This window comes from Heterodontus francisci, chromosome 8 (genome assembly GCF_036365525.1).
Source record: "Heterodontus francisci isolate sHetFra1 chromosome 8, sHetFra1.hap1, whole genome shotgun sequence".
Lineage (NCBI taxonomy): Eukaryota > Metazoa > Chordata > Chondrichthyes > Heterodontiformes > Heterodontidae > Heterodontus > Heterodontus francisci.
This window is the reverse complement of record NC_090378.1, coordinates 90,241,205-90,268,046: the sequence shown is the minus strand read 5'-3', so window position 1 is coordinate 90,268,046 and position 26,842 is coordinate 90,241,205. Positions and strand designations below refer to the sequence as shown.

At 43.9% G+C, this 26,842-nt stretch overlaps 1 protein-coding gene across 4 annotated transcripts in view; it reads right to left on the bottom strand.

Moving 5' to 3' along the window:
• The window catches only part of LOC137372567 (potassium channel subfamily T member 2), a 921,357-nt gene that overhangs the window by 581,937 nt on the left and 312,578 nt on the right, over positions 1–26,842 (bottom strand). For all 4 annotated transcript variants that reach the window (XM_068036495.1, XM_068036496.1, XM_068036497.1 and 1 more), the window contains one exon: positions 17,775–17,834. In XM_068036495.1, the coding sequence (XP_067892596.1) occupies positions 17,775–17,834 (60 nt within the window). The remainder of the gene's footprint in view (positions 1–17,774; positions 17,835–26,842) is intronic.

Here is a 26,842-nt window from a genome sequence, read left to right as displayed (position 1 = left end):
GAAGTCGTACTTCTGTACTTTCACTAAGAGCTGCTATAGTCGAGGTGGTGCACATTTCGATGGTTTGCACCAGATCATCTCCAGTGGTTTGTGTTTGGTTGATAGTGGTTGATAGGTAGATGTGGAACCTTGTGATCCCGAATACCAGAGAAAGTGTATCACGCTCTATGTTTGAGTAATAATATGCGCTGAGGATAAACTTTTGGATCCGAATGCAATTGGTTTGCCATCCTGCAGGATTTACGCTCCTAGCCCTTTTTGTGAGGTATTGGCTTCCAGGATTGTCTTCTTCATTGAATTATAGTACTGCAGGGTACAGGTTCTGCTGACAATCCTTGTCTGAGAGACTCAAACATATGCGGATGGTCTTCCTGCCATACATATGATGCGTCTTTGAGAGCTCTCTCAGTGATGATGTTTTGTCAGAAAAGTTTGGAATGTATGCTGCCAAGAAGTTGAAAAATCCAAGACATCTCTGTGGATCTTCCTAGTCTTGTGGGGTCTCTGACTTTGCCTGGGACAGGACGGATTCCGCAACCTGAATAGATGGAGCCAAAGAAATTGATCTGACATGCATTCACCTGGCACATCATGCTGTTAAAAACGAGCCCTTCACGAAGAGCTACTGCCATCAGTGAATGAAGATTGCGATCACGCTCATCATTGATTTTGCCCATTACTGCAATATCATTGGTAATACATCCAGGCACATTTTCTATAATTCTGTCCAGATGCTGCTGAAACAGATCTTGACTCACAGAGAAGCCGAAGGGTATCTTTCAAATAGTGTTCTGAAGGTGGTGACTTCCTAAGATTCCTCAGATAGGTGTAAGGACCAATATCCATGTTTAGCATGCAACTTGGAGAAGAATTTAGCTCCTGTGAACTTGGGATTCAATTCCTCTAGTGTTGGAATCTTGTGGGGGCATCTCTTTAGGGAGAGGTTTCGACGCCTCAGATCTAGACATACCCTGATTGCTCCATTCTTTAGTATGCACGTAATTGAGTTTCACCAGTCTGTGTGATGATGCACATGACGGATGATACCATTGCATTCCATGTCATTCAACTCACGCTGAAGCTTTTCTTGTATGTGCATGCTGCACTTTCTGGGAGTATCAATTGATGGAATTGCATCCTCTTTGAGGTGCAGTACGGCATCACCTTTGAAATCTCCTATGGTGTCGAACCTGTCCGGGTACATTTGTTGTAGGACATGGAGTTACTCAATGGAGGTACCCTTGGTCTCTTCTGCTGTAATGAGTACCTTGGGTAACCTTGTGGATAGTCACAATGTTGAAGAACTTCCACACTGGTAGTTCTGCCACTGCTGGTCCACTCATGTCTACCAGGTAAAATATTTGTGGCTTCCATGCTGACTTACCATAGCTGCATTGCATTGTTAGTATGCTACTGCAAGGGATAAATGATTCATTGTATTCAGTTAACTTTGCAGTTGTCAGTTGCATCATTAATTTCCAACAAACTTAGTGCATATCCTTCAGGATTCAGACTGGTAGGATATTTGCACTTGTTCCGGTGTCAATCTTAATCCTGAGTGTGTTTGCCAACTTTGTTTGGGCACATGATGTTAATAGCAAAAGTTTCAGTTGTTTGACTTCATCAACACAATGTGTCAGGTTCACAATGTGAAACGCCTTCTCGTCCTCTGGCTGAGAATCGCTCCACTCTGAGTCTTGTCTCAGGTCTATTTCGCTGCAGACTTCATGTATCAGCTTATGTTTACGCAGGTCTCTAGCGCTCTCCTTGCTGCTATTGCCCTGTTGCTGCAACTGTTTTCTGTCTGTTTGTGTCCTGTTGTGACCTCTGGCTGTGTCTTTGGAGCCAGATTTCTTGCATAGGTGGGCCTGGTGTCCTTTTGCACTGCACACATTGCACATGTCTTGAAATGCAGGACAACTTCTCAGTGAGTGGGACAAGCCACACTTACCACACAGCTTGCTTGCTATTTGTGACCTGGTTATCGTGCCAATACTGTCGGCTGCACCTAATGCTTGCAGATGCTGTTGTCCAGCTACACTGGCTTCGTATTTCCTTCCATCTTCTAGTAGCGCATCAATGCTGCAACCTTTCTTTTTTCCCAAGACGTCTTTTTGAAACATTTCAGTAGGTGTTGAGATAATCACCAGCTCCATTATTCGCTCTGACAGCTCAGTTTCTGAAAAAGCGCATTCGTTGCCCTTATTACAGCATCTACTGACGAACTGATCTGTTGATTTCTGTGGCTGTTGCCTGTAGGACATTAATTCCAAGCGGTGATTCTAAAATTCACCCTTACCCACAGCTGATCTTCTAGCAATTTACATATCTTTGCAGGATCTTTCTGGTCCTCTTCAGATAAGCCAGAGGTATTGATTCTGTGTAACCCCTCATTTCCAACTGCTATCAGTATTTTCACAGCCTGCTTCTCTGGTTCTACAACTGGTTGGTCTGTGAAGCATTCTTTGTTTAAAAAGTTTGAATTCAGATCGGGCCTTACAGTTCATGCTGGGAAATTTGATATCCATCTTTCTACTGTTCTTTTGCTTTCTACTCTATATTTAACTTTGTTCAGCTCAGTCTCCCACAGCTGGAGGTAAGTTTTTTCTTCTTCCACCGTTTGAGCCAGTATTTCTTTTGAACTTTCTCTCTTTTTGCTGTAGGAAGGGGAGCTTTCACAGCTATTTTACCATGGTCTTCAAGTTTAGATCTTGTCTTTTCACCACTGCTGTCACCATATAATGGTTTCACTATGTTATCTTAAGCCACACAATGAGGTGTGTGGATTCCAGTTTGTTGAAGATCTCTCAAAGGTTTATTAACAGCTAAACTAGTATATACAATACAGAGCAAATTATCTACAGTGCCTTTGTCTAGGCTGTTACAGTTGGAGTGACTATGGTCTCTAGTCACATGACTACAAGTGGTACTTAGCTCATTAGCATACTGACTTCTTAAAGGGACATCACTCTTAAGGCAATCATACAACAGTATTGACAATCACTTTGCTGACTATTGGCAGACTGAATCAGTTCAACACTGGTTTCAACTGGTTGCAAAATTACTAATGTCAGGAAAACCCTATATGCCAAATGGGAAATATTAACTTCATCAGTTAGACTTTTACATTACATTAGAATTTTAATGTAAAAATCCTACAAGTTAACTTTTAAAAAACTAACAGCCACTGCAATTTACATTTGAAACACCTGGAGATTGAACTGGAGACAAAAAGTCTAACAAAGCCCAGTCAGAACAATACTTTGGCTAACTGAGTAGATTAGCCAGATGATCCTCATTAGATAGCCATTCAAAGTCATCCTGGGGCACGTCGTCTTTTCTTTGGCCTCCTTGTCTCAAGAAACAATGGGTAAGCGCCACGAGGTGGTCAGTGGTTTGTGGAGCAGTGCCTGGAGTGGCTACAAAGGCCAATTCTAGAGTGACAAACGCCACAGGCGCTGCAGATAAAATTGGTTGTTGGGGCTGTTACACAATTGGCTCTCTCCTTGCACTTCTGTCTTTTTTCCTGGCAATTGCTGAGTCTCTTCGACTCGCCACTCTTTAGCCCCGCCTTTATGGCTGTCTGCCAGCTCTGGCGATCACTGGCAACTGACACCCACGACTTGTGGTCAATGTCATAGGACCTCATGTCGCGTTTGCAGACGTCTTTAAAGCAGAGACATGGACGGCTGGTGGGTCTGACACCAGTGACGAGCTCGCTGTACAATGCGTCCTTGGGGATCTTGCCATCTTCCATGCGGCTCACATGGCCAAGCCATCGTAGCTCGCTGGGGCATGCTGGGACATGTAGCACCTTGAATTTCAGAGAAGATTTCAGAAAAAGCCTCATTAAAAACAAAGGGTTTTGATAGAACCATGTAACTGCTTGCGCAGCTCTGAAGAAACTATAAGTTTTGTCACACAGACAGCAGAGAGGCAGTAACTGAAAAGACAGCAATGAAGCAGGAGGCTCTCTCTCTCCCTCTCTCTCTCCCCAGAAAATATCAAGAGAAGATGCAACTGGGAACCTACCACCCGCCCCCCAGCCCACACCCCACAAGCCGACAGAATGCTACAGCCAGCAACCAGGGGAAGAGAATCAACCACCCATGCTGCCTTCAGGAAACCTAAGCAAAGCAAGACAACCACTGTGCACGTGGCCCAGCGAGGACTTCAATCCCACAAAGATGAAACCAGCGTCGAACAGGATGTGAAATAATCACATAATGGCCTTAGCCCCTTGTAAATTGATGCTGCAGAACACTACCAACACCAAATGATCATTTTAATTTAAAAGTTGCCAAAAATCTTGTAACTTTGAAAGACCACTTGTGGAATACTTTATTCTATATATTTTTTTATTCATTCATGGGATGTGGGCGACGCTGGCCAGGCCAGCATTTATTGCCCATCCCTAATTGCCCTTGAGAAGGTGGTGGTGAGCTGCCTTCTTGAACCGCTGCAGTCCATGTGAGGTAGGTAGACCCACAGTGCTGTTAGGAAGGGTGTTCCAGGATATTGACCCAGCGACAGTGAAGGAACGGCGATAGAGTTCCAAGTCAGGATGGTGTGTGACTTGGAGGGGAACTTGCAGGTGGTGGTGTTCTCATGCATCTGCTGCCCTTGTCCTTCTAGTTGGTAGAGGTCGCAGGTTTGGAAGGTGCTGTCTAAGGAGCCTTGGTGCATTGCTGCAGTGCATCTTGTAGATGGTACACACTGCTGCCACTGTGCACTGTGGTGGAGGGAGTGAATGTTTGTAGATGGGGTGCCAATCAAGCAGGCTGCTTTGTCCTGGATGGTGTCGAGCTTCTTGAGTGTTGTTGGAGCTGCACCCATCCAGGCAAGTGGAGCGTTTTCCATCACACTCCTGACTTGTGCCTTGTAGATGGTGGACAGGCATTGGGGAGTCAGGAGGTGAGTTACTCGCCTCAGGATTCCTCGCCTCTGATCTGCTCTTGTAGCCACGCTATTTATATGGCTACTCTAGTTCAGTTTCTGGTCAATGGTAACCCCTACAATGTTGATAGTGGGGGATTCAGCGATGGTAATGCTGTTGATTGTCAAGGGGAGATGGTTAGATTCTCTCTTGTTGGAGATGGTCATTGCCTGGCACTTGTGTGGCGCGAATGTTACTTGCCACTTATCAGCCCAAGCCTGGATATTGTCCAGATCTTGCTGCATTTCTACACGGACTGCTTCAGTATCTGAGGAGTCACGAATGGTGCTGAACATTGTGCAATCATCCGCGAACATCCCCACTTCTGACCTTATGATTGAAAGAAGGTCATTGATGAAGCAGCTGAAGATGGTTGGGCCTAAGACACTACCCTAAGGAACTCCTGCAGTGATGTCCTGGAGCTCAGATGATTGACCTCCAACAACCACAATCATCTTCCTTTGCGCTAGGTATGACTCCAGCTAGCGGAGGGTTTTCCCCCTGACTCCCATTGACCTCAGTTTTGCGAGGGTTCCTTGATGCCATACTCGGTCAAATGCTGCCTTGATGTCAAGGGCAGTCACTCTCACCTCACCTCTTCAGTTCAGGCCTTTTGTCCATGTTTGAACCAAGGCTGTAATTAGGTCAGGAGCTGAATGGCCCTGGCGGAACCCAAACTGAGCGTCATTGAGCAGGTTATTGCTAAGCAAGTGCTGCTTGATGGCACTGTTGATGACACCTTCCATCACTTTACTGAGGATAGAGAGTAGGCTGATGGGGCGGTAATTGGCCGGGTTGGATTTGTCCTGCTTTTTGTGTACAGGACATACCTGGGCAATTTTCCACATTGCAAGGTCGATGCCAGTGTTGCAGCTGTACTGGAACAGCTTGGCTCGGGGCGCGGCAAGTTCTGGAGCACAGGTCTTCAATACTATTGCCGGAATATTGTCAGGGTCCATAGCTTTTGCAGTGTCCAGTGCCTTTAGTCATTTCTTGATATCACGCGGACGAATCGAATTGGCTGAAGTCTGGCATCTGTGATGCTGGGGACTTCAGGAGGAGGCCGAGATGGATCATCAACTCGGCACTTCTGGCTGAAGATTGTTGCAAATGCTTCAGCCTTATCTTTCGCACTGATGTGCTGGGCTCCCCCATCATTGAGGATGGGGATATTTGTGGAGCCACCTCCTCCAGTTAGTTGTTTAATTGTCCACCACCATTCACAGCAGGATGTGGCAGGACTGCAGAGCTTAGATCTGATCCATTGGTTATGGGATCGCTTAGCTCTGTCTATCGCATGCTGCTTACTCACTTTGGCACGCAGATAGTCCTGTGTTGTAGCTTCACCAGGTTGACACCTCATTTTGAGGTATGCCTGGTGCTGCTCCTGGCATGCCCTCCTGCACTCTTCATTGAACCAGGGTTGGTCTCCTGGCTTGATGGTAATGGTAGAGTGGGGGATATGCCGGGCTATGAGGTTACAGATTGTGGTTGAGTACAAATCTGCTGCTACTGATGGTCCACAGCGTCTCATGGATGCCCAATTTTGCATTACTAGATCTGTTCGAAATCTATCCCATTTAGCACAGTGGTAGTGCCGCACAACACGATGGACGGTATCGTCAATGTGAAGGCGGGACTTCGTCTCCACAAGGACTGTGCAGTGGTCACTCCTATCAATAAAGTCATGGACAGAAGCATCTGCAGCAGGCAGATTGGTGAGGACGAGGTCAAGTATGTTTTTCCCTCATGTTGGTTCCCCCACCACCTGCTGCAGACCCAGTCTAGCAGCTATGTCCTTTAAGACTCGGCCAGCTCGGTCAGTAGTGGTGCTACCGAGCCATTCTTACTGATGGACATTGAAGTCCCCCCCCCCAGAGTACATTTTGTGCCCTTGCCACCCTCAGTGCTTCCTCCAAGTGGTGTTCAACATGGTGGAGTACTGAGTCATCAGCTGAGGGAGGGCGGTAGGTGGTAATCAGTAGGAGGTTACCTTGCCCATGTTTGACCTGATGCCATGAGACATCATGGGGTCCGGAGTCGATGTTGAGGACTCCCAGGGCAACCCCCTCCCTACTGTATACCACTGTGCCACCACCTCTGCTGGGTCTGTCCTGCCGGTGGGACAGGACATATCCAGAGATAGTGATTGCAGTGTCTGGGACATTGTCTGTAAGGTATGATTCCGTGAGTATGACTATGTCAGGCTGTTGCTTGACTAGTCTGTGGGACAGCTCTCCCAACTTTGGCACAAGCCCCCAGATGTTAGTAAGGAGGACTTTGCAGGGTCGACAGGGCTGGTTTGCCGTCGTCATTTCCGGTGCCTAGGTTGATGCCGGGTGGTCCGTCCGGTTTCATTCCTTTTTATTGACTTCGTCGCGGTTAGGTCCAACTGAGTGGCTTGCTCGGCCATTTCAGAGGGCATGTAAGAGTAAACCACAGTGCTGTGGGTCTGGAGTCACATATAGGCCAGACCAGGTAAGGACAGCAGATTTCATCCCTAAAGGACATTAGTGAACCAGATGGGTTTTTACAACAATCGACAATGGTTTCATGGCCATCATTAGACTATCTTTTAATTCCATATTTATTAATTAAATTCAAATTCCACCTTCTGCTGTGGTGGGATTCGAACCCTGTCCCCAGAGAAATACCCTGGGTCTCTGGGTTACTAGTCCAATGATAATACCACTACCCCACATCAGTTAAAGTCCTGTCTTAATTTCAACACTTGCAAGTTGTAGTTAAGGACGCAGTGAAGAAAACAATTCAGCAATTTCAAATTGTTCAGCTGCTGCAACCCAAAGGAAGTGGCACAACAGTTATAAGTCTGTTTATAACCTGTTTTTAAGACCAGGAGAGTTAGGGGTCTCGGGGTTCTCTCTCAGCCTTTGCCTGGTCTAACTGGAACAGGGTTTAATTTTAAAAACACTGTGTTTTTAGCTCCCCCTCAGTTTTCCAATTGTAACGCAAAGCAATCAATTAGATAGATTTTCTTAGATTTAAACAAGAAAGGTGGAAGTTTACTAGTCTTAAACTCTAATTCGGTTAACGACCACGAATATGCGACGCGACCACGCTAGCATGCATACGCAATAAATACTCAGGCAGATAGAGGCAGAAAAAGTAGAAGGAATAAAGGGGAAAAGTTTGAGGCAATATCTGGTAGTTATTTACAGTCTTTTAAGTTCAATGTAGAGTCTTTTGGTTGCCAGTAAGTCTTGCTGTTCGTTGGGGCCCAGTGCACGCTTCAATTTGTTTCAATGTAGGAGTCTTTTCTCTCTTGAGGTATAAGCGACTTCATTGGGTCCAGAGGCTTGTGAGAAAACAAGAGAGAGCCAGCCAGGAGAGAGGCTGTCTTGTTCCAGGTTCAGTTACAATCTGCAGTCTGTCCACAAACTGTCCTGTGTCTAATTTAAAAAGCCTGAAGCATCTGCTTAGTCATGTGACCAGCTGGCTTAACCACTCCTGCATTTGTGGGTTCCAAAGCTCTCGTGGAAGGGTGTAGTGATGTCTCCCACCCCGACAAGATGTGGATCACCATTGCCCAGCCCAATCTCTGTTAATTGAAACAGTGAGCAATTCTTTTGTCTCTCCAAGCATTGTCTCTTAGTATGCAAATGTCCTACAGCCAAGTGTCTGGTGATCTCTTGTAAAGCAAGTCATTTCTTCACTCCAGCAACAGTTTAAAATTAATGTTTATATGACAAAATTAATATGCCTCATTCTTGGCAGGTGGGGATCTTCATGACACTGTCCAGAGTTGCATTACTACCACCTATCACTCTGAGGGAAAATTAAGCTCTCCACATATATATGGAACTCCATTCACTGGTATTCAAATGTAGTTAAAGGTTCCCAGAAAGACTTGGTAATTTGAAACATTGCTTCATGCCCATTGTAATTCTACATGCAACCAATGTGAAGATAAAGCTGAAGTGATTTCACACTGTCTTTTCACTGCTTATCTAATTTTGATTTCAATGACAAGAGTTATGCCAAACATTTTAACTTTGATGCAAAGCCAAAATAGCTATACATCAAGCATAATGCATAGTCTAACTGTCCTACTTAACTTTAATTCTTAGTAATTTTAGTATTAGTATAGTTAAAAGTAGTTTTGAATTCTTAGTATTTGTTGTCTATCAATTTAGTCTGGGGAACAATTTGCTGTTCATCCTCTCAACAGACAACCATGATTTAAAAAAAGTGAGTTTACACATTTAAAAAACTTTCTATCCTTGATTGTTAATTTTGTACGTCTGCAAATGAACTGTTTTCAGAAACCCAAGATGATGTTTGAGACACAGATGAGATGATCTTCCAATGGCCTCATGATTTAAATCCAATTTATATGAATTAACTCAACATGCATAGTTAAGTTCCTATTATGCTGTTCCTCAACTGAAAATAATTCTTTTGTTTTTGTAATTAACATGCACAAGTTAAGAGTTGCAATTGCAAATCATTGTTTTTTGAAAATTAGGAATGTATCCATGTAAAATGAATGTGTTACAAAGGTAATCTTTCTGCAGTTTGCAGACATATGTGGATTGCATTTAATAAGCCCGCTGCAGGTCCCCGGAAAACTGTAGCATTCCTGTGTGTCACATGTGTGGCTGCGCAGCCGCAATTACGTGGCGGGCGGCCATTTAACATAATGGAGACGCTGGTCACCCCCAATCATGTGGCAGGGGTGGGAGACGAGATGCTGATTACGGCTTCAGGTGACAGGGGATCAGGTGCTGGTGCCATCTTTAAAAGCTTGCCAACCCTGCCGCTTTGCAGTCTATAGAAGGTCAGTTTACTGTGAGATATAAAAAGTCACAGCACTGTTTCCTATAACACTCAAAATCAGTAGGAAATGTGGAGAGAACAGAAGACGGTAGACCAAGGGTGGCCCCATGCTTCTGTGATGCCTCCCTGCTGAGTCTCCTCCAGGCTGCAAGGGAAAGGTGGGACGTTCTCTTCCCCAGTGATGGCAAGAGGAGGTCCTCCCGCTTGACCAAGCAAACCTGGGTAGAGTTCAGCAGCCGTGGGTTCAGTGCAGGAAAAGGGTCAATGACCCCTGCGTTCAGCAAAGATGAGTACAACATTCCAATTCTCTTTTCTGATGTTTGCATGTGACTACAGGGTGTCTGACATGATGAAAGTGCCACTGCCTGTCCAATGACAGAGTGGTTATAACCTCATCATGACAGATGCATGGCTGCATCTGGGCCACACACCACCCTCATTCATAGTTCACCCCCAGTAAATCCCATGACAGCGTGAGTCAGCATGAGATATATCAGATCCCCCATTTGGGAAGGAGAGGCTCACAGTAGCAGAACTGTCATGGTGAAACACTTGCCAATTTATAATTTCTCCATCTTGTAGGAGAGGAAGGCTCCTAATAGGAGGGAGGCAGTTAGGACTGGTGGAAGGGTCCCTGACAGTTGTCCTCTAAGCCAGGCATGAAGCTTTAGAACTGGCAGGGAGCCAGGGCGGACGTGCTATATCTGACTGGGAGACTGGAGTCCAGGCTCAAGAGAGTGGTTATTGCCATTCAGCAAAAGGTTCATGAATGATGGAGAACTACCTCAGGCATGTTTGCCATAACGGGATATGTGCAGCGTAACCCACACATGTTTCTGTTCACTCATGCAGATCAGCGTTCACAGGTGACTGCAGCGCTAGAGGGGCACCCATCGACCTCTGAGGAGGAGGATCATTCAGAGGATGCACCGTCCCATGACTCTCCTGCACCTTCCACCTGTGCAGATACTTTCACCTCGGTGGGTAATCGTTCAGCATTAGAATCAGGGTCACTAGTTAGTGGGAGCACTGCACACGTACCCGACCAGCTGGCGGAGGCTGAGAAAGCCAAGGCCTCTGACTGTCGGAGGACTGTCGGTGGCCAGGCCCATGCTGAGCCCCAGGCTCATGATGAGCCTCTGTTGTCGACAGCATAGGACATGCTGGAGTTGCAGGGAGTAGTAAGGCAACATCTGGCGGAGATGCCAGAGGCCATTTGCAACCCTGAGCAGACGATGGAGGAGACCATCCATGTTACCATGTCCCAGACAAAAGACTGCATGGCTTCCTCCATCGAGAGGTTGGCATCCCTCATGGAGAGCCAGATTCCACAGATGCGCCAGGACCTGCACACCATCACCTTGGCCATGGGCTCAGCTCAGCAGTGGCAAGGCGCGAGAGAAGGACTAGCAGCCTGGAGACTTCTCCCATTCCTCATCCTTCTCTGGTGAGCAGGAAGGTTCCAGCGAGGCTTGAAAGGGAGGAGAGAGGCTGCCCTCCACATCTGGGGGGTTCCCTTCAGGGCGTTCCAAGTGTGGGCACCGGCTCCTCAGCCCCTCTGCCAGTGAGCCCAGCTCCAGCAGCCGCAACACCTGAGCAGAGCCCTGCATCAATGCAGAAAACCCTTAGGAAGTCGGGGCCCTCCAGGCCTCAGGCACCCAGAGGACGGCCACCGAAGTCATCTCGGGCCAAGCGGTATCCTGATCAGCAGCCTGTCTCCAGCACAGCTGCTAACACAGGCGGCACACTTCATAGGAGTACCCGCAAATGTATTACATGAAAAGTAGTTAGCCACACTCGGGTATTCACGGGTGTTGCAAATATGTTACTTGGAATTTAATTAAACCCTTTTTTGTGCCGATCACTAGCCATCATTGTGTGAAAACCATGTTCCAACATGTCTTGATGTGAACTTCTGACTTCCACACTACCCCTTAGTGCAATGTCAATGCGACTACAGCCCTCATTATCATGTTAATGTGATAGCAGATCTCATTAACATATCTTCTCCCATGAGCACTGGCATGCATTACAGCTGGTCGGCATTAAGGGAACACAGATGGAAAGGAGGCAGAAGACTGTATGCATGAAGGTGAGTCTTTAATGGATTTTCAGTGAGTGGACATCAGGGTGGCTGAAAACGGGTCACAATGAGGTTGTCCCGTGTCTCCTTTGCGCATTATTCAACATGTCTGGTCTCCATCACCGTGTTATCATCATCCATTGTTGGTTGCGCTTGTCTCTCTTCTGTGTCCTCGTCAGAGGAGGATGATTGTTGCTCAGGCATATCTTCCTCCTATAAGGCCTCCCCCCTCTGTAGTGCTGGATTGTGCAGAGCACAGCAGACCATTACGACAAGCGAGACCCTTGATAGGGCATACTGCAGGGCTCCACTGGATCAATCAAAACAGCAGAACTTCATCTTCAGCAGCCCAATGGCTTGCTCGACAGTCACTCGCATTGTACCTCTCCTCCACTGCATTGCAGGGGTTCCGCACAGGCATCAAAAGCCATGTCGTCAATGGGTAGCCCTTGTCCCTGAAAGTGAGCGGGGGGATTGAAAAGCTGAGGCAATCTGGACTGTCAAAGTACGTAGGCATCGTGGCTGCTTCCCAGGAAGCGGGCACACACTTGCAGGAAATGCTATCAGTGGTTGCAGACCAGTTGAACCTTGATTGAATGGAAGTCCTTCCCGGTGATGAAGGTGGCTGGCTGGTCCATGGGAACCTGGATGGCCACATGCATTCTATCACACTTAGCACCTGTGGGAATCCAGCTATGGCCCTGAAACCGATGGCACTCTCAGCCTGACTGTCAGGGTCGGTCCAGTAGTGCATAGTCACCAGCCCTCTTGAATAGAGCATTGGTCACCTCCTTGATGCAGCGATGGGCTGAGGCCTGGGAGAACCCACACATGCCCCAGTTGATCCTTAGAAAGATCCAGATGCACAGAAGTTTAGCGCCATGGTAATCTTGTGGGTCATTGGCATAGGGTGACCCCCAAATACTAGAGGTTGCAAATCGACATGCAAAAGGCTGGATAAGTCGGTGACGCCCTTCCTGGAGAGCCGTAGTCTTCAATGATAGTGTCATTAGGACATTTGAAGGCAGGTGATGCGAGTCCTCTGTAGACTCTCTGTCGTATGTGGGTCCTTCTTGACTTGCCAGGCTGCTGCTGCTCTAGTCATGGAGCTTCAGGGTCAGGCGCAGCTGCCTTTTGGGCCTGCCTCTGTTGGAGCACCTCAACACGTCAAAGGGATCCAAAAATACGGGGTGTATGAGACCCATGGCAGGTGTCCTGGGGCCTTTGGATTGCTTCAGATGCAGAGAGGAGCCTGCCTTGGCAACTATACTTATCGCTATTTGCTGGGCGGAATGCCTGCTGTAGCTCAAAGCTAAAGGTTACTGTTGGGCGACCATCTTTTCCAGCAGTGTAAGCCACCACACACAGTAACATAGCATTTATGATAGCCTCTAATGCACCCCCCCCCCCCGCCGATACACCCAACCTAAACCCTCGCAGAACCCCCGATAGACACAACCCCCTTGCAGAGCCCCTCAATACACACAACCCTCTTGTAGAGCCCGTGATGCACACAACCCCCTTGCAGAGCCAAATCAGCAGAGCAGCAATGGTCGCAGAGCCCTCCACTTCCCCTATGCCACAATGGTCAGGTTACCTCCCCATCGCAACCTCTTGCCTCGGTGCCGCCAGCTTTTAACGGTCACAAAGCTGAAGGCTGGCGAGTGCCACACACGATTCACAAAATCATGGTCCCGTCATTAAATCGGAGATAATTACATTTAAATTCATGTTAAACAGCATTTCAGCAATTTAATAAAAGCAAAATTCCGAAGAAGGGTCACTGACCCGAAACGTTAACTCTACTTCTCTTTCCACAGATGCTGCCAGACCTGCTGAGTGGTTCCAGCATTTCTTGTTTTTATTTCAGATTTCCAGCATTTCTTGTTTTTATTTCAGCAATTTAAATTAGGTTCCTGTCGCATCGGGACGTCAATGCTGTCATGGTACCTCCCCGCCTCTGACAAAATCGGGAACCTATGGAACGACACCAGGTTTTGGGCATCCGGCTCTGGGATTCTCCGTCCCCCCGTGCCACCGGACCCACCTTAAACGGCCGCACAAAATTCAGCCCAAAGTATCAGCTGCGAATTTTATTAAGCGATATTGCTAAAGAAGCTCATGTTTGTTGTGCTATGAGGGATTTTTTTTTGCTTCTTAGAACAGGGGTTTAAATCTTGCCATTTTTCTTCTATTCATCACAAATCATCATTCATTTGCATTTTCTTCTGACTGAGTCTGCTCTATGTAATGTTGTTAGCCTCAAGGCAGAAACCTGGGCAATTAAAATTTGCCTGCAATGATGCTCATTTGTGTCTCTCAAGTGACTCAACGATCACTTAACTAGTTAAGCAATCACCAGGGACATTACAGCAGTTCTGGAGTGGGACATTGTGTAAAAAAAAGGCAAAGCAGCAAATCTATCAGCCCATTTCACTCTTGCAATTTTTCTAGACTTGAAGAACTTATAAATCTAATAGTATTAGAATTAATGGGGTCATTTTGACCCTACTCGCTCAGCAGAAACTGGACAGGTGGGCAGTTAAAATGCCCTGCCTTAAACACCCAGATCCCGCTGTTTCCAATTTTAATGGACACTTCTGAAAAGGCAGCTAAGCCACCTCCCCAAAGCCAGCAGGGTCATAATTCATAAGCAATATTCTCTTTTAATCCTTGATGATTTTTCAGAGGCCAGGAACCACTTCACATCTGTTCAGGTAAGCAGGTGATGTGTTAATGAGGCCCAGCAGTTAAAATTGCATGGTTTAATACTGCTGTGTGCCTGGAAATTAAATTAAGCCAGTAGTTCCCACTGGAAACCTAGCAGTTAAAATCCACCACCTTCCATGTGCAATCAACCTCCAAGTTTAGAAATGGCAACTTTTAAATTTAAGCTATAATTCAAGATTTAAAAACTATGCTAATTGACTTGCTTGTATTAAAAATTACATTTCAATTGATTGTTTGTCTAGAGCTGGCCTTCTTTATACTCATAGTAGCTTACTAAGCAAAATAACTACATTTCAGCTACCCATAAGGAAGAGGGAGCATATAGTGGATTAGTCTGTTACTCATTTTACTGCCCATCTGTTTTAAGTGCTGATGTACAGCGTGCAGCTCAGCTTGTTGAAGTGCCACTCAGTGCAGTAAACTGCTTTAAAAAATCCCAGTGGTAGTTGTTGGGATATATATGTAGTTTTTGGTGCAAACTATCATAGAATAATAGTTTCGTACAAAAGGAAGACATTCAGCCCATAGAGTCTGTGCCAGTTCTTTCAAAAAGCAATCTAGTTAGTCCCAGACCCCAGCTCTTCCCCCCTCCCCCCCCCCCCAGAGGCCTGGAATGTTTTCTCCTTCAAGTATGTATCTAATTCCCTTTATAAAACAACTATAGAATCTATATCCACCACCCTCCCAGGCAATACATTCTAAATCCTAACCACACGTTTTTTTTCTCACATTGTCTCTGGTTCTTTTGCCAATCTCCTTAAATCTGTGCCCTCTGGTTATCAGCCCTTCCTGCCTGGAATAGTTCCTCTTTATTTACTCTATCTAAACCTTTCATGACACCTCTCTCAAATATCCTCCTAGCCAAAAGCAAAATACTGCAGATGCTGGAAATTGGAAACAAAAACAGAAAATGTTGGAAATATTCAGTAAGCCAGATATCTATGAAGAGAGAAACAGAGTTAACATTTCAGGCTGATAACCTTTTGTCAGAACCGGAGAAAATTAGAGATATAACAGATTTAAAACAAGTACAGAGGCAGGATATTATGCCTTCTGGTTCCCACAAGTTAGAAATAATCACACTTTAAACTTAGAAATGCTGGAGCTCTTTGTGTCCATGCTGCTTGGTAAAACTGTTTGAACCTGGTATAGTGTTACATGCCACATGACTTGAGTGCAGCAGTGAATGTGGCACACGGGAGTACACTTACACTTAGTTATTTTTTGCTTTTTCCTTTTTTATTTGGTTATTTTATTTTAGGTTTTTTCAGTTTGTTTAGTTCCCACTGTGCTTACCCACTGTTTTTTTTATGTGTTTTTTTATGTTTGTGCTTGGAGTGCTCTGTGCTTTACAGTCATTCACACCCTCTCTGTACTAACGCTTTGTCTATCAGCACACCATTACCATTTGCCTTTGTTCCATGACCTTCTGGTCAGTTATTCTCGGTGACCCTGTCCTATCAACACCTTCACCTTTGTTATCTCTTGCCCCACCCCTGCTTTACTTGCTTAAAACTTTTTACATTTCTAATATTTGTCAGTTCTGAAGAAGGGTCTCTGACCTGAAACGTTAACTCTGCTTCTCTCTGCACAGATGCTGCCAGACCTGCTGAGTATTTCCAGCATTTCTCGTTTTTATTTCAGATTTCCAGCTTCTGCAGTATTTTGCTTTTACACACATAATTAGTTCCTAGCTCTTTACAAAAGATATAACAATATATAACACAGGGGGAGGGAGGAAAGAACAAAGGAAGGTCTGTGACAGGGTGGAATTAAATGCTAACAGGGATGATGCTGCAAGACAAAAGGAGATGCTAATGGATCAAGTAAAGAAACAAAAGATGGGTCTAGAGGAAGTGTAAATGGGTTAGAAACCACAACTACCATCCAAAAACAACAACAAAAACAAAACAAATGGAGGCACAGGTTATGATCTGAAATTATTGAACTCAATTTTGAGTCCGGAAGGCTGTAAAGTGCCTAATCGTAAGATAAGGTGCTGTTCCTTAAGCTCACAATGAGCTTCAGTGTAACAATGTAGGAGTTCAAGGTCAGAGAGGGGACAGGGCAGAGAATCAAAGTGACAGGTGACTGGAAGCTTGGGGTCACACTAACAGACTGAATGCAGGTATTTGACAAAGTGATCACCCAACCTGCGTTTGGTCTCTCCAATGGAGTGGAGACTGCATCGTGGTCAGCGAACACAGTATACTAAATTGAAAGTCATTTAATTTCTCCTGCCTTCCGCCCTATCACAGACATTACCCTTTTGTTCCTTGCCCCCTCCGCCCCTTTCCCTGCCTCTGTACTTGCTTATAACCTGTTACATCTCCAGCCTTTTTCCAGTTCTGATCGGTTATAAATCTGAAATGTTAACTCTCTCTCTCTTCACAGATCCTGCCAGACTTCCTCTTAACTTGCTCTGCTCTAAGGAGAACAATCCCAGCTTCTCCCAGTCTGTCCACATAACTAATCCCTCATCCCAAGAACCATTCTAGTAAATCTCTTCTGTTGCCTCTCCAACCTATGACCCCAATCAGCCCTTTTCTGTCAGTGTGGATATTGAAACAGCTGATGTAACATTCACAGAAAACTTGCCAACAGTTTAACTAATCCAAAATTATGCAAACTTCAGTTCTGCAAGTGAACTAATTCCTATCTGGTTGTTTTAATTGCTCCTAGTGGAAAACAGCTGCATCTTAACAAGGTTCATTAGCAAAGACTTAACAGGGCCTTAATACACTTGTGAAGTTACAACTTCATTTCCGTTTTTTTTTGCCCAAAAGAGTACAATTTTAATTTATCTTCTAGTTTCCCCCAGTTCATACATTCATTTCTGAGTTGCTTTCTGTTAAAAAATAAACAAAAACATGCCCTTACATGTGCCTCATAATTTACTGATTTATTCACCAGGACAAGAATTAACATTCATTTTACACAGTACTGTAGTATGTTTTTGTATTGTTTAAAAGTAATATTTTAATCCACTATTATCCAGCTATTGCCAAATTTTGGCCATCTGAATGGTAAAATGGAAACAGATAAGTGCATCTACTACTTAACAGCAGAACTGGAAAAGGCTGTTACCTCGTCCATTCATTTTATGCAAATTTTCCTGACCTTTGTTTCATGACCAGCTAGTAAAATCAATCTGACAGATCCTCTGAATGTGGAGAGTTCATGCAAAGCATGGGTTGCCAAGAAACCATTTCAAATAGAAATGCTTACCTTATAGCTGAGATAAGCCAGCAACATTGTTTCAAAGAAACTTATCAAGGCCACTGTAACCTGAAAGGAAATGATAGAAATTAACACAACAGACAAAATGATTAAATGAATTTTGGGGATTTTAACCAATAATTAAATAATCTTTGTGGGCATTGCAGAATATATTGACAATTCATTCTAAAACATGCATTGAATTAGGACAGTAACATGAGCTTTTCAGTGGTGCTGCTAGCTCTTTATCCTAATAGGTAAAATCATCTGCATTGTTGATGTCTGTGTTTTGGGACACTGGAGGTCTGGAAGCATTGTTAGCAAGAGAGGGATGCAGATTTGTAGACTTTCCTCTCCCCACTGATACTAAAGTGGGTATTTGATTTTTTTTTATTATTATTTTTTTCTCCCTGACTAGTTTCTACTGCACTATTTAGTCATGTAAGACAGAGTGTAGCAGATGTGTGAATGTGTTACATCCAAATGAGCTACATCGTTGAATAAATGTGTGATTGCATAGATGAGCTTGGGGGTTATTTGAATGTAGTGAACTATATCAGTGCTTTCTGGCTTTATAAAAAAGCAAACTCTTCTCTGGTGTCTAGTTTTAATAAGCCATTTTCTACAAATTCCTTTTGCTGTCTTCTATCCCAACTAAAAGCTATTGTTGCAACACACAGTAAATCATTCCTGCACATATCTTTGCAGATATTAATGACGCACTCATTTTCCTGATTGCAATAAAGTTCATTCTTTTCAGGTTAGAGAAGGTAAATCAATTTTCTGTGGTGGATATATATTTCAAGTCCTGTCTGCTCCTCGGCTTCAAATTTTAAACCACTTTTTCCTCAAAGGATGCTACGATCTCTGCTTCAACCACTCTCGGCAGCAAAGCATTCCATGCTCCCAACATCACTGTGCATAAAGAACTATTCCACTCCTCTCTCTTTACTCTGCTAGTGACAATTATAAATTGATAACCCCCTCCCCTCCCTCACTGACTGTTCAACCAAAGGAAGTAACCTTTCACTGTTTCAGAATTAAAAGTAAACTATCTTTGTTAAATCTCCTCTTAGCCTTCTCTATTCCAGGAGAAAACAGTTTCAATATCTCAAGTCTTTCCTTGTAATTGCAGTTCAAAATCTGTAGTATAGTTCTGGTGTTTCTACACTGTATACTCGCTACAACTTTATGTTTAACTTGATGTTAAACGTGTGAATACAGAATATCTCAATGCAAACCAGTACAGAAAAAAAATCTTCATCAAAACACAAATATACCAGGAACAACAATGTTTAATGTGGCAAAAGTGGTGCCAGAAAGTTGAAAAATCAGTAAATGACTGAAGAAAATTAAAAATGCAAAAGCAAGATCGCAAAAAAACCTGTAACTAGCAGCAGTGCTAAAGATATGGCAGCCAGCAGATGTTTCTTCTGCAAGTGTCAGCATGAGGCTGAAATAATTAGATCTGGACATTCACATTTTATACATAACCAGCTGTTAACGAACACGTTAGATAATCCTGATTCAGGATATGCCTACCTGGTTGCTTTTATTCCACACATTAAACTTGAGTTCTTATGCGATATAATGTTCCATAGGGAAACAATTCAGCAGATATTGGATTCATAGTCGTAAATCATTACTAGCTCTGAACTTAAATTGCTATTCCGATGCCTCAGCAAGTTTATCCAGTAGCTGTGACATATTTACCAGGGAGCAACTATCCTCAATCAGTAGAGTTAGCTGATCTCAGGCAGCTCTACGATTAAGCTCAGTGACCCAGGGTTAAGGAGGAGAAAGCTGGCTGATTGATTTCCAAATATCCTTATCAAAAGTGCATGTTTGCAAATATTGAACGAGGACAGGATCAGATTGAGACCTACAATCAAAAACTTGCCAATGGCTCATACATGAAAAATAGCAAGTTGGACTCAACACTGGATGATGATCTACACCTGTGCAACTTCAATGCATTCAGGAGAAGTAGGGAAGGAAAAAAACCATGGAGGAAGTAGTTGAGAATTTTTTAAAAAACAGAAAACTCTATGCTAACCCAAGGAGGGAATTAATCGGGAGTGGGGTGGGGGGAGGGGGTAGCAGATAATAACTTCCTGGCTTTCCAATGTGCTTTTATGTCTGCTGATAAACCCTCTCATCTAAAGCCTAAAATGTTGCTTCCTCCTGCTCCTGCAGGAAGGTTAATCATAAGGTCAGAAGTGGGGATGATTGCACAATGTTCATCACCATTCACGACTCCTCAGATACTGAAGCAGTCCATGTAGAAATGCAGCAAGATCTGGACAATATCCAGGCTTGGGCTGATAAGTGGTAAGTAACATTTGTGCCACACAAGTGCCAGGCAATGACTATCTCCAACAAGAGAGAATCTAACCATCTCCCCTTGACATTCAATGGCATTACAATTGCTGAATCCCCCACTATGAACATCCTGGGGGTTACCATTAACCAGAAACTGAACTGGAGTAGCCATTTAAATAGCGTGGCTACAAGAGCAGGTCAGAGGCTAGGAATCCTGCGGTGAGTAACTCACCTCCTGACTCCCCAAAGCCTGTCCACCATCTACAAGGCACAAGTCAGGAGTGTGATGGAATACTCTCCACTTGCCTGGATGGGTGCAGCTCCAACAATATCAAGAAGCTCGACACCATCCAGGACAAAGCAACACACTTGATTGGCAACACATCCACAACATTCACTCCCTCCACCACCGACGCACAGTGGCAGCACTGTGTACCATCTACAAGATGCAGCACCGCACCAAGCCTCCTTAGACAGCACCTTCCAAACCCGCGACCTCTACAACCTGGAAGGACAAGGGCAGCAGATACATGGGAACACCACCACCTGCAAGTTCCCCTCCAAGTCACACACCATCCTGACTTGGAACTATATTGCCTTTCCTTCACTGTCGCTGGGTCAAAATCCTGGAACACCCTTCCTAACAGCACTGTGGGTGTACCTACCTCACATGGACTGCAGTGGTTCAAGAAGGCAGCTCACCACCACCTTCTCAAGGGCAATTAGGGATGGGAAATAAATGCTGGTCCAGCCAGCAACGCCCACATCCCAGGAATGAAGAAAATAAAAGTCAGTGGACACAACTGTAAAATGAACCTATGCTAGCAACTCTTGCACTGGGAAACTGGTATTCATTCTTACTATAGACAACAGATTGTTTTAAGTACAAAAGATGTTGGGGAGAACTACATCATAATAACATTCCCAATTCTCCCTCTATGAGATCAGGAAGGAATAACTTATGATCCCCTTGAAGACCACTAACAAACCAAAAGAATCAAGTCCACTGACTGACCACAACTTCAGAAACAAAAGTCAACCGGACAAATTTCAGTTTTATAAATTTTAGTTTAACACTCAAACCAAAGCCAATATAAATTTAACATGAAACAAAAACAAGAAATGCTGGAATCACTCAGCAGGTCTGGCAGCATCTGTGGAAAGAGAAGCAGAGTTAACGTTTCGGGTCAGTGACCCTTCTTCGGAACCGAAGATGCAGGAAGAACATACTGCAGGACACTCACTGACATACTTCCCTCTCTCTTTCAGAAGGTAGCACATAACAGCAGGCAGCAGAGAAGAACTGGATGAGGACAAGCATGCCTGCATGGTTTAACCTACATGGAGGAGACAGTGCCGGCCACCATGGGAAAGGCCATCACAGACTGTGACTACTGACAGGACTGTAGGCATCGAGGATGGGGGTATCTGAATATCTAATCTTCCTTCTCACATGCTACTATTTCTTCTGACTTAGAAGCTGCAGATGGTGCAAACTTCTTATTTTATCCTCTCCCCTCACCACTACCCAAAGTGTGACAGCAATTCCATGGAGCATGAGCTTGCTGTACTCCCTCAGAATGAAAGCATTTCTGATGCCACCCCTACCACTGCTCACTTAATTGGAGATAAAGAATCCCATGACACTATTTCGAAGACAAGCAGGGTAGTTATCTCTGTCTCAAAATATTTATCCCTCAATCAATGTCACAAAATAGTTTATCTGGTCATTATCACATTGCTTTTTGTGGGAGCTTGCTGTGTACAAATTGGCTGCTGCATTTCCAACATTAAAACAGTGACTACACTTCAAGGTACCAAAGGTACTTCATTGACTGTCAAGTGCTTTGGGAGGTCCTGAGGTTGTAAAAGGCACTATATAAAAGCAAATCATTCCTTCCCTTCCTGTTCCTCCATTTCCTGTTGTACTTCTACCTCCACCTGCTTCTCCTCCTCCTCTTCTTCATGCTCCTCAGCTCCTCACCTGATCGGTGGTGGCAAGAACTGCACCCTCATAATGGCCAAGTTGTGCAGCATGCAGCAAATTACCACAAATCTTGATACCCACTGAGCTGAGCATTGCAGGGCTCCTCCATAGCGGTCCAGGCAGTAGAACATTGCTTGAGGATGCTGATAGTGTGTTCTATAATATTCCTTGTGGCAGCATGGCTCTCATTGTACGTCATGCGTGTGAGTTCTGGACTGGAGTGGATAACCCTTGTCCCAATACAACTGGCACAAAGAACTGCTGCAGGATGAAGGAATTGTGATTACTGTCAGGATAACGGGCATACATCTGCATGACACTCTGCCTGTGGTCGCATAGCAGCTGCGCAATAAGGTAGTGGAATCCCTTTCAGTTCGTGAAAATCTACGAGTTCAGATAAGGCGCATGCAAGACATGTTCGTGCAGTCAATCTCATCCTGCACCATGGGGAAGCCTGCAATCCATGCAAACCCTTGAGCTCACTCTGCCTGCTTGTCTCTCGCAAAAGTGAGTGAGATGAAGCTGCCTCTTTATGTATAGAGAGCCTCAGTGATTTCCCTTGTGCAGCAGATGCCTGCAAGGAGCTAGATGTATAAACGTTAAGCGCCATGGTCATCTTGACAGCCTTAGTGATGCTGTCCTTGCCCAGCTTTGAGGGTATTGTTGTGGCTGAAGCAGTTGGTAGATTTCAGTCATAATCTCACTAGTGAAGCAATGGATCTCAAATATTTGTCCTCACTGAGGTTGAACCAGGAGAATTGCTCCCCAGAGACCCTCAGATATGCCTCCTGCTATGAGCCCTTCTCCCACTCCCTACTCTAGCAGCTTTTCCTGTTCTGCATGGACACTCTTCATTTTCCCAGTCATGCTCAAATCCAAAAGGAAGGCCTACCAGACCACCTATGTCTGTAAGCAACTTGTTTTAGCATAAACTTTTAAATGAACTTCAGCACCAGTCAGACCACTCCCTGTAGAATATTCAAACTTTAGGCATAGGAAATAGGAGCAGGAGGAGGCCATTCGGCCCCTCATGCCTGCTCCACCATTCAACCAGATCATGGCTGATCTTCTACCTCAACGCCATTTTCCCACACTCTCCCCATTTCCTTTGATATCTTTATTAATCTCTGTCTTGAACATACTCAATGACTGAGCGCCACAGCCCTCTGGGATAGAGAATTCCACAGATTCACCAACATCTGAGTTAAGAAATTCCTCTTCATCTCAGTCCTAAATGGCCTACTTCTTATTCTGAGACTGTGTCCCCTAGCTTTAGACTCCTCTTGGCCAGGGGAAACATCCTTCCTGCAGCTACCCTGTCAAGCCCTGTACAAATTTTGCATGCCTCAATGAGATCACCTCTCATTCTTCTAAACTCTAGAGAATATAGACCCAGTCTCCTCAACCTGTCCTGATAGAATGGTCCCGTCATCCCAGGGATTAGTCTGTTGAACCTTCGTTGCACTCCCTCTTTGGCAAGTATATCCTTCCTTAGGTAAGACCAAAACCATACACAATACCCCAGGTGCAGTATCACCAAGTCTCTATACAATTGCAGCAAGACTTCTTTACCCCTGTACTCAAATCGTCTTGCAATAAAGGCCAACATACCATTTGCCTTCCTAACTGCTGCGCCTGCATGTTAGCTTTCAATGACTCATGAACAAGGACATCCAGGTCCCTTTGGACATCAACACTTGTCAATCTCTCACTAATTAAGAAATATTCTGCATTTCTGTTTTTCCTACCAAAGTGGAAAACTTCACATTTTTCTACATTATATTCCATCTGCCATGTTCTTGCCCATTCACTTACCCTGTCTAAATCCCCTTGAGGCCTCTTTGCATCTTCCTCAGAACTCACATTCCCGCCTAGTTTTATGATCATCAGCAAACTTAGAATTATTACATTTGGTTCTCACATCCAAATAATTGATTGTGAATAGCTGGGACCCAAGCACTGATCCTTGCAGTATCCAACTAGTCAAAGCCTGTCAACCTGAGAATGATCCGTTTATTCTTACTCTCTGATTTCCGTCTGCTAACCAATTCTCAATCCATGCCAGTATATTAGCCCCAATCCCATGTGCTCTAATTTTGCTTACTAACCTCCTGTGTGGGACCTTATCGAAAGCCTTCTGAAAATCCAAATACACCATATCCACTGGTTCCCCCTTATCTATTCTGCTAGTTACATCCTCAAAAACTCTACCAGATTTATCAAACATGATTTCCCTTTCATAAATACATATTGACTCTGCCCAGTCCTACCATTATTTTCTAAGTGTTGTCATGAAGGTTATTAATTATTATTATTAATATTTTTTAAGGATTCGTTTTTAAAAGATTGTGAATATTGGTTCATTTGAAAGACTGAGGAGATACCTGGATTTATTTTTTTTAAAGGTTATTGGAAGGACGCTTTGGATTTTTTTTCAAAATAACACTTACTGGAAGAGAAGATACAGAGAAGTCACATGTTTAGGTTTATGGTTGTCAGGAGTTTTCGGCTTTCTGACTTGGGGCTTGGACTGTTTGAATGCTCAGTTGGTGTGTAGCCTGCTAAGAGAGAAGCCACCCAATTCATCCTTTTCCACCTGTTTTGATAATTCTTCTGAGAATCCAGTTTGATATCTGAAACCAGTGATGGAGTAATTCTCCCGAAAAGCTGGCAAGACTACTCCTTGATGTCCTGAACAGAACTGCTCCAGAAAGATCCCAGTGACAGCCGCCTACATCTACTCGGAGGTCAGACCAAAGACCATTTGGAACGTTCCATAGCTTATCCTCTTTCTTCAATAATGACAATAACTTGGCCAAAGCACTTTTTTAAAGTTGATCTCTGCAGAGACAGTTTTTCATTTTCTTTACTTTCTCTTTAACCGGTGTGCATGTGTGTAGGTTATTTTAGATGGGTAGATATTTACACTTCCATATTTCAAATTGTGTTTTAATATGCTTTGCATCTTTATTGAATAAATCTTGTTTTATAATAAAACAATTTTGTTGTTTGTTAAAGAAACCTGGTTAGTGGATTTTTATTCTGAAATTATTAAAGTATATAATTAGCCGTATCGGTAACTGGGTAAAACATTGAAATATATGTTGTGACCTGTGGAGCAATGGAACTAGAGAAAGACAGTGCATTTCTCCAACCTCGGTTGTAACAATGTCCAGTTATCACATCCTTTATAATAGATTCTAGCATTTTCCATACTACTGATGTCAGGCTAACAGGTCTGTACTTCCCCGTTTTCTCTCTCCCTCCTCTCTTAAATATTGGGATTATATTTTCTACCTTCTCATCTGCAGACACCGTTCCAGAATCTATAGAATTTTGGAAGATGACCACCAACACATCCACTATCTCTACAGCCACCTCTTTCAACACTCTTGAATATAAATCATCAGGTCCAGGGGATTTTATCAGTCCCATTAATTTTTCCAGTAGTGCCTTTTCACTAATATTAATTCTTTACTAATACTAATTCTTGGTTCTCTAGTATTACTGGGAAGTTTTCTGTATCTTCCTTTGGGAAGACAGATACAAAGTATTTGTTTAGTTTCTCTGCCATTACTTTGTTCTCCATTATAAATTCTCCACTCTCTGCCTGTAGTGGGCCCACATTTGTCTTGCTTATCTTTTCCTTTTTACATAGTGTAGTTTTTTTTCCAGGAAGAATGCGGTGTGCCTTTAAGGCTGGAAAAGGAGCAGTACTGCTTTAAGGCAACAAGCTCCAGAGGCTGTGTCAAAGAAGGAAACTATGAAGGTATAAGGTGCGAGTTGGCTATGATAGATTGGGGAATGTTACTTAAGGGGTTGACAGTGGATAGGCAATGACTAGCATTTAAATAGTGCATGGATGAATTACAACAATTGTTCATTCCTGTCTGGCGCAAAAATAAAACAGGAAGGGTGGCTCAACTGTGGCTTACAAAAGAAATTAAGGATAGTATTAGATCCAAGGAGAAGAAATATAAAATGTCCAGAACAAGCAACAAACCTGAGGATTGGGAGCAGTTTAGAATTCATCAAATGAGGACAAAGGGATTAAGAAGGGGAAAATAGAGTATGAGAGTAAGCTTGCAGAGAACATAAAAACTGACTGTAAAAGCTTCTATAGATATGTGAAGAGAAAACGATTGGTGAAGACAAATGTGGGTCCCTTACTGTCAGAAATGGGGGAATTTATAATGGGGAACAAAGAAATGTCAGACCAATTAAATACATACTTTGGTTCTGCCTTCACAAAAGGAGGACACAAATTACCTCCCAGAAATGATGGGGAACATACAATCTAGTGAGAAGGAGGAACTGTATGAAATCAATATTAGTAGGGAAATGGGGTTAGGGAAATTGACAGGATTGAAGGCCAATAAATCCCCAGGGCCTGATAATCTACATCCCAGAGTACCTAAAGAAGTGGCCCGAGAAATAGTAGATGCATTGCTGGTCATTTTACAAAATTCTATACATTCTGGAACAGTTCCAACAGATTGGAGGGTAGCGAAGGTAACCCCACTATTTAAAAAAGGAGGTAGAGAGAAAACGGGGAATTATAGACCGGTTAGCCTGAAATCAGTCGTGGGGAAAATGCTCGAGTCCATTATAAAAGATGTAATAGCAGAGCACTTGGAAAACAGTGACAGGATCGGACAAAATCAACATGGATTTACGAAAGGGAAATCATGCTTGACAAATCTTCTGGAATATTTTGAGCATGTAACTAGTTGAATAGATAAGGGAGAACCAGTGGGTGTGGTGTATT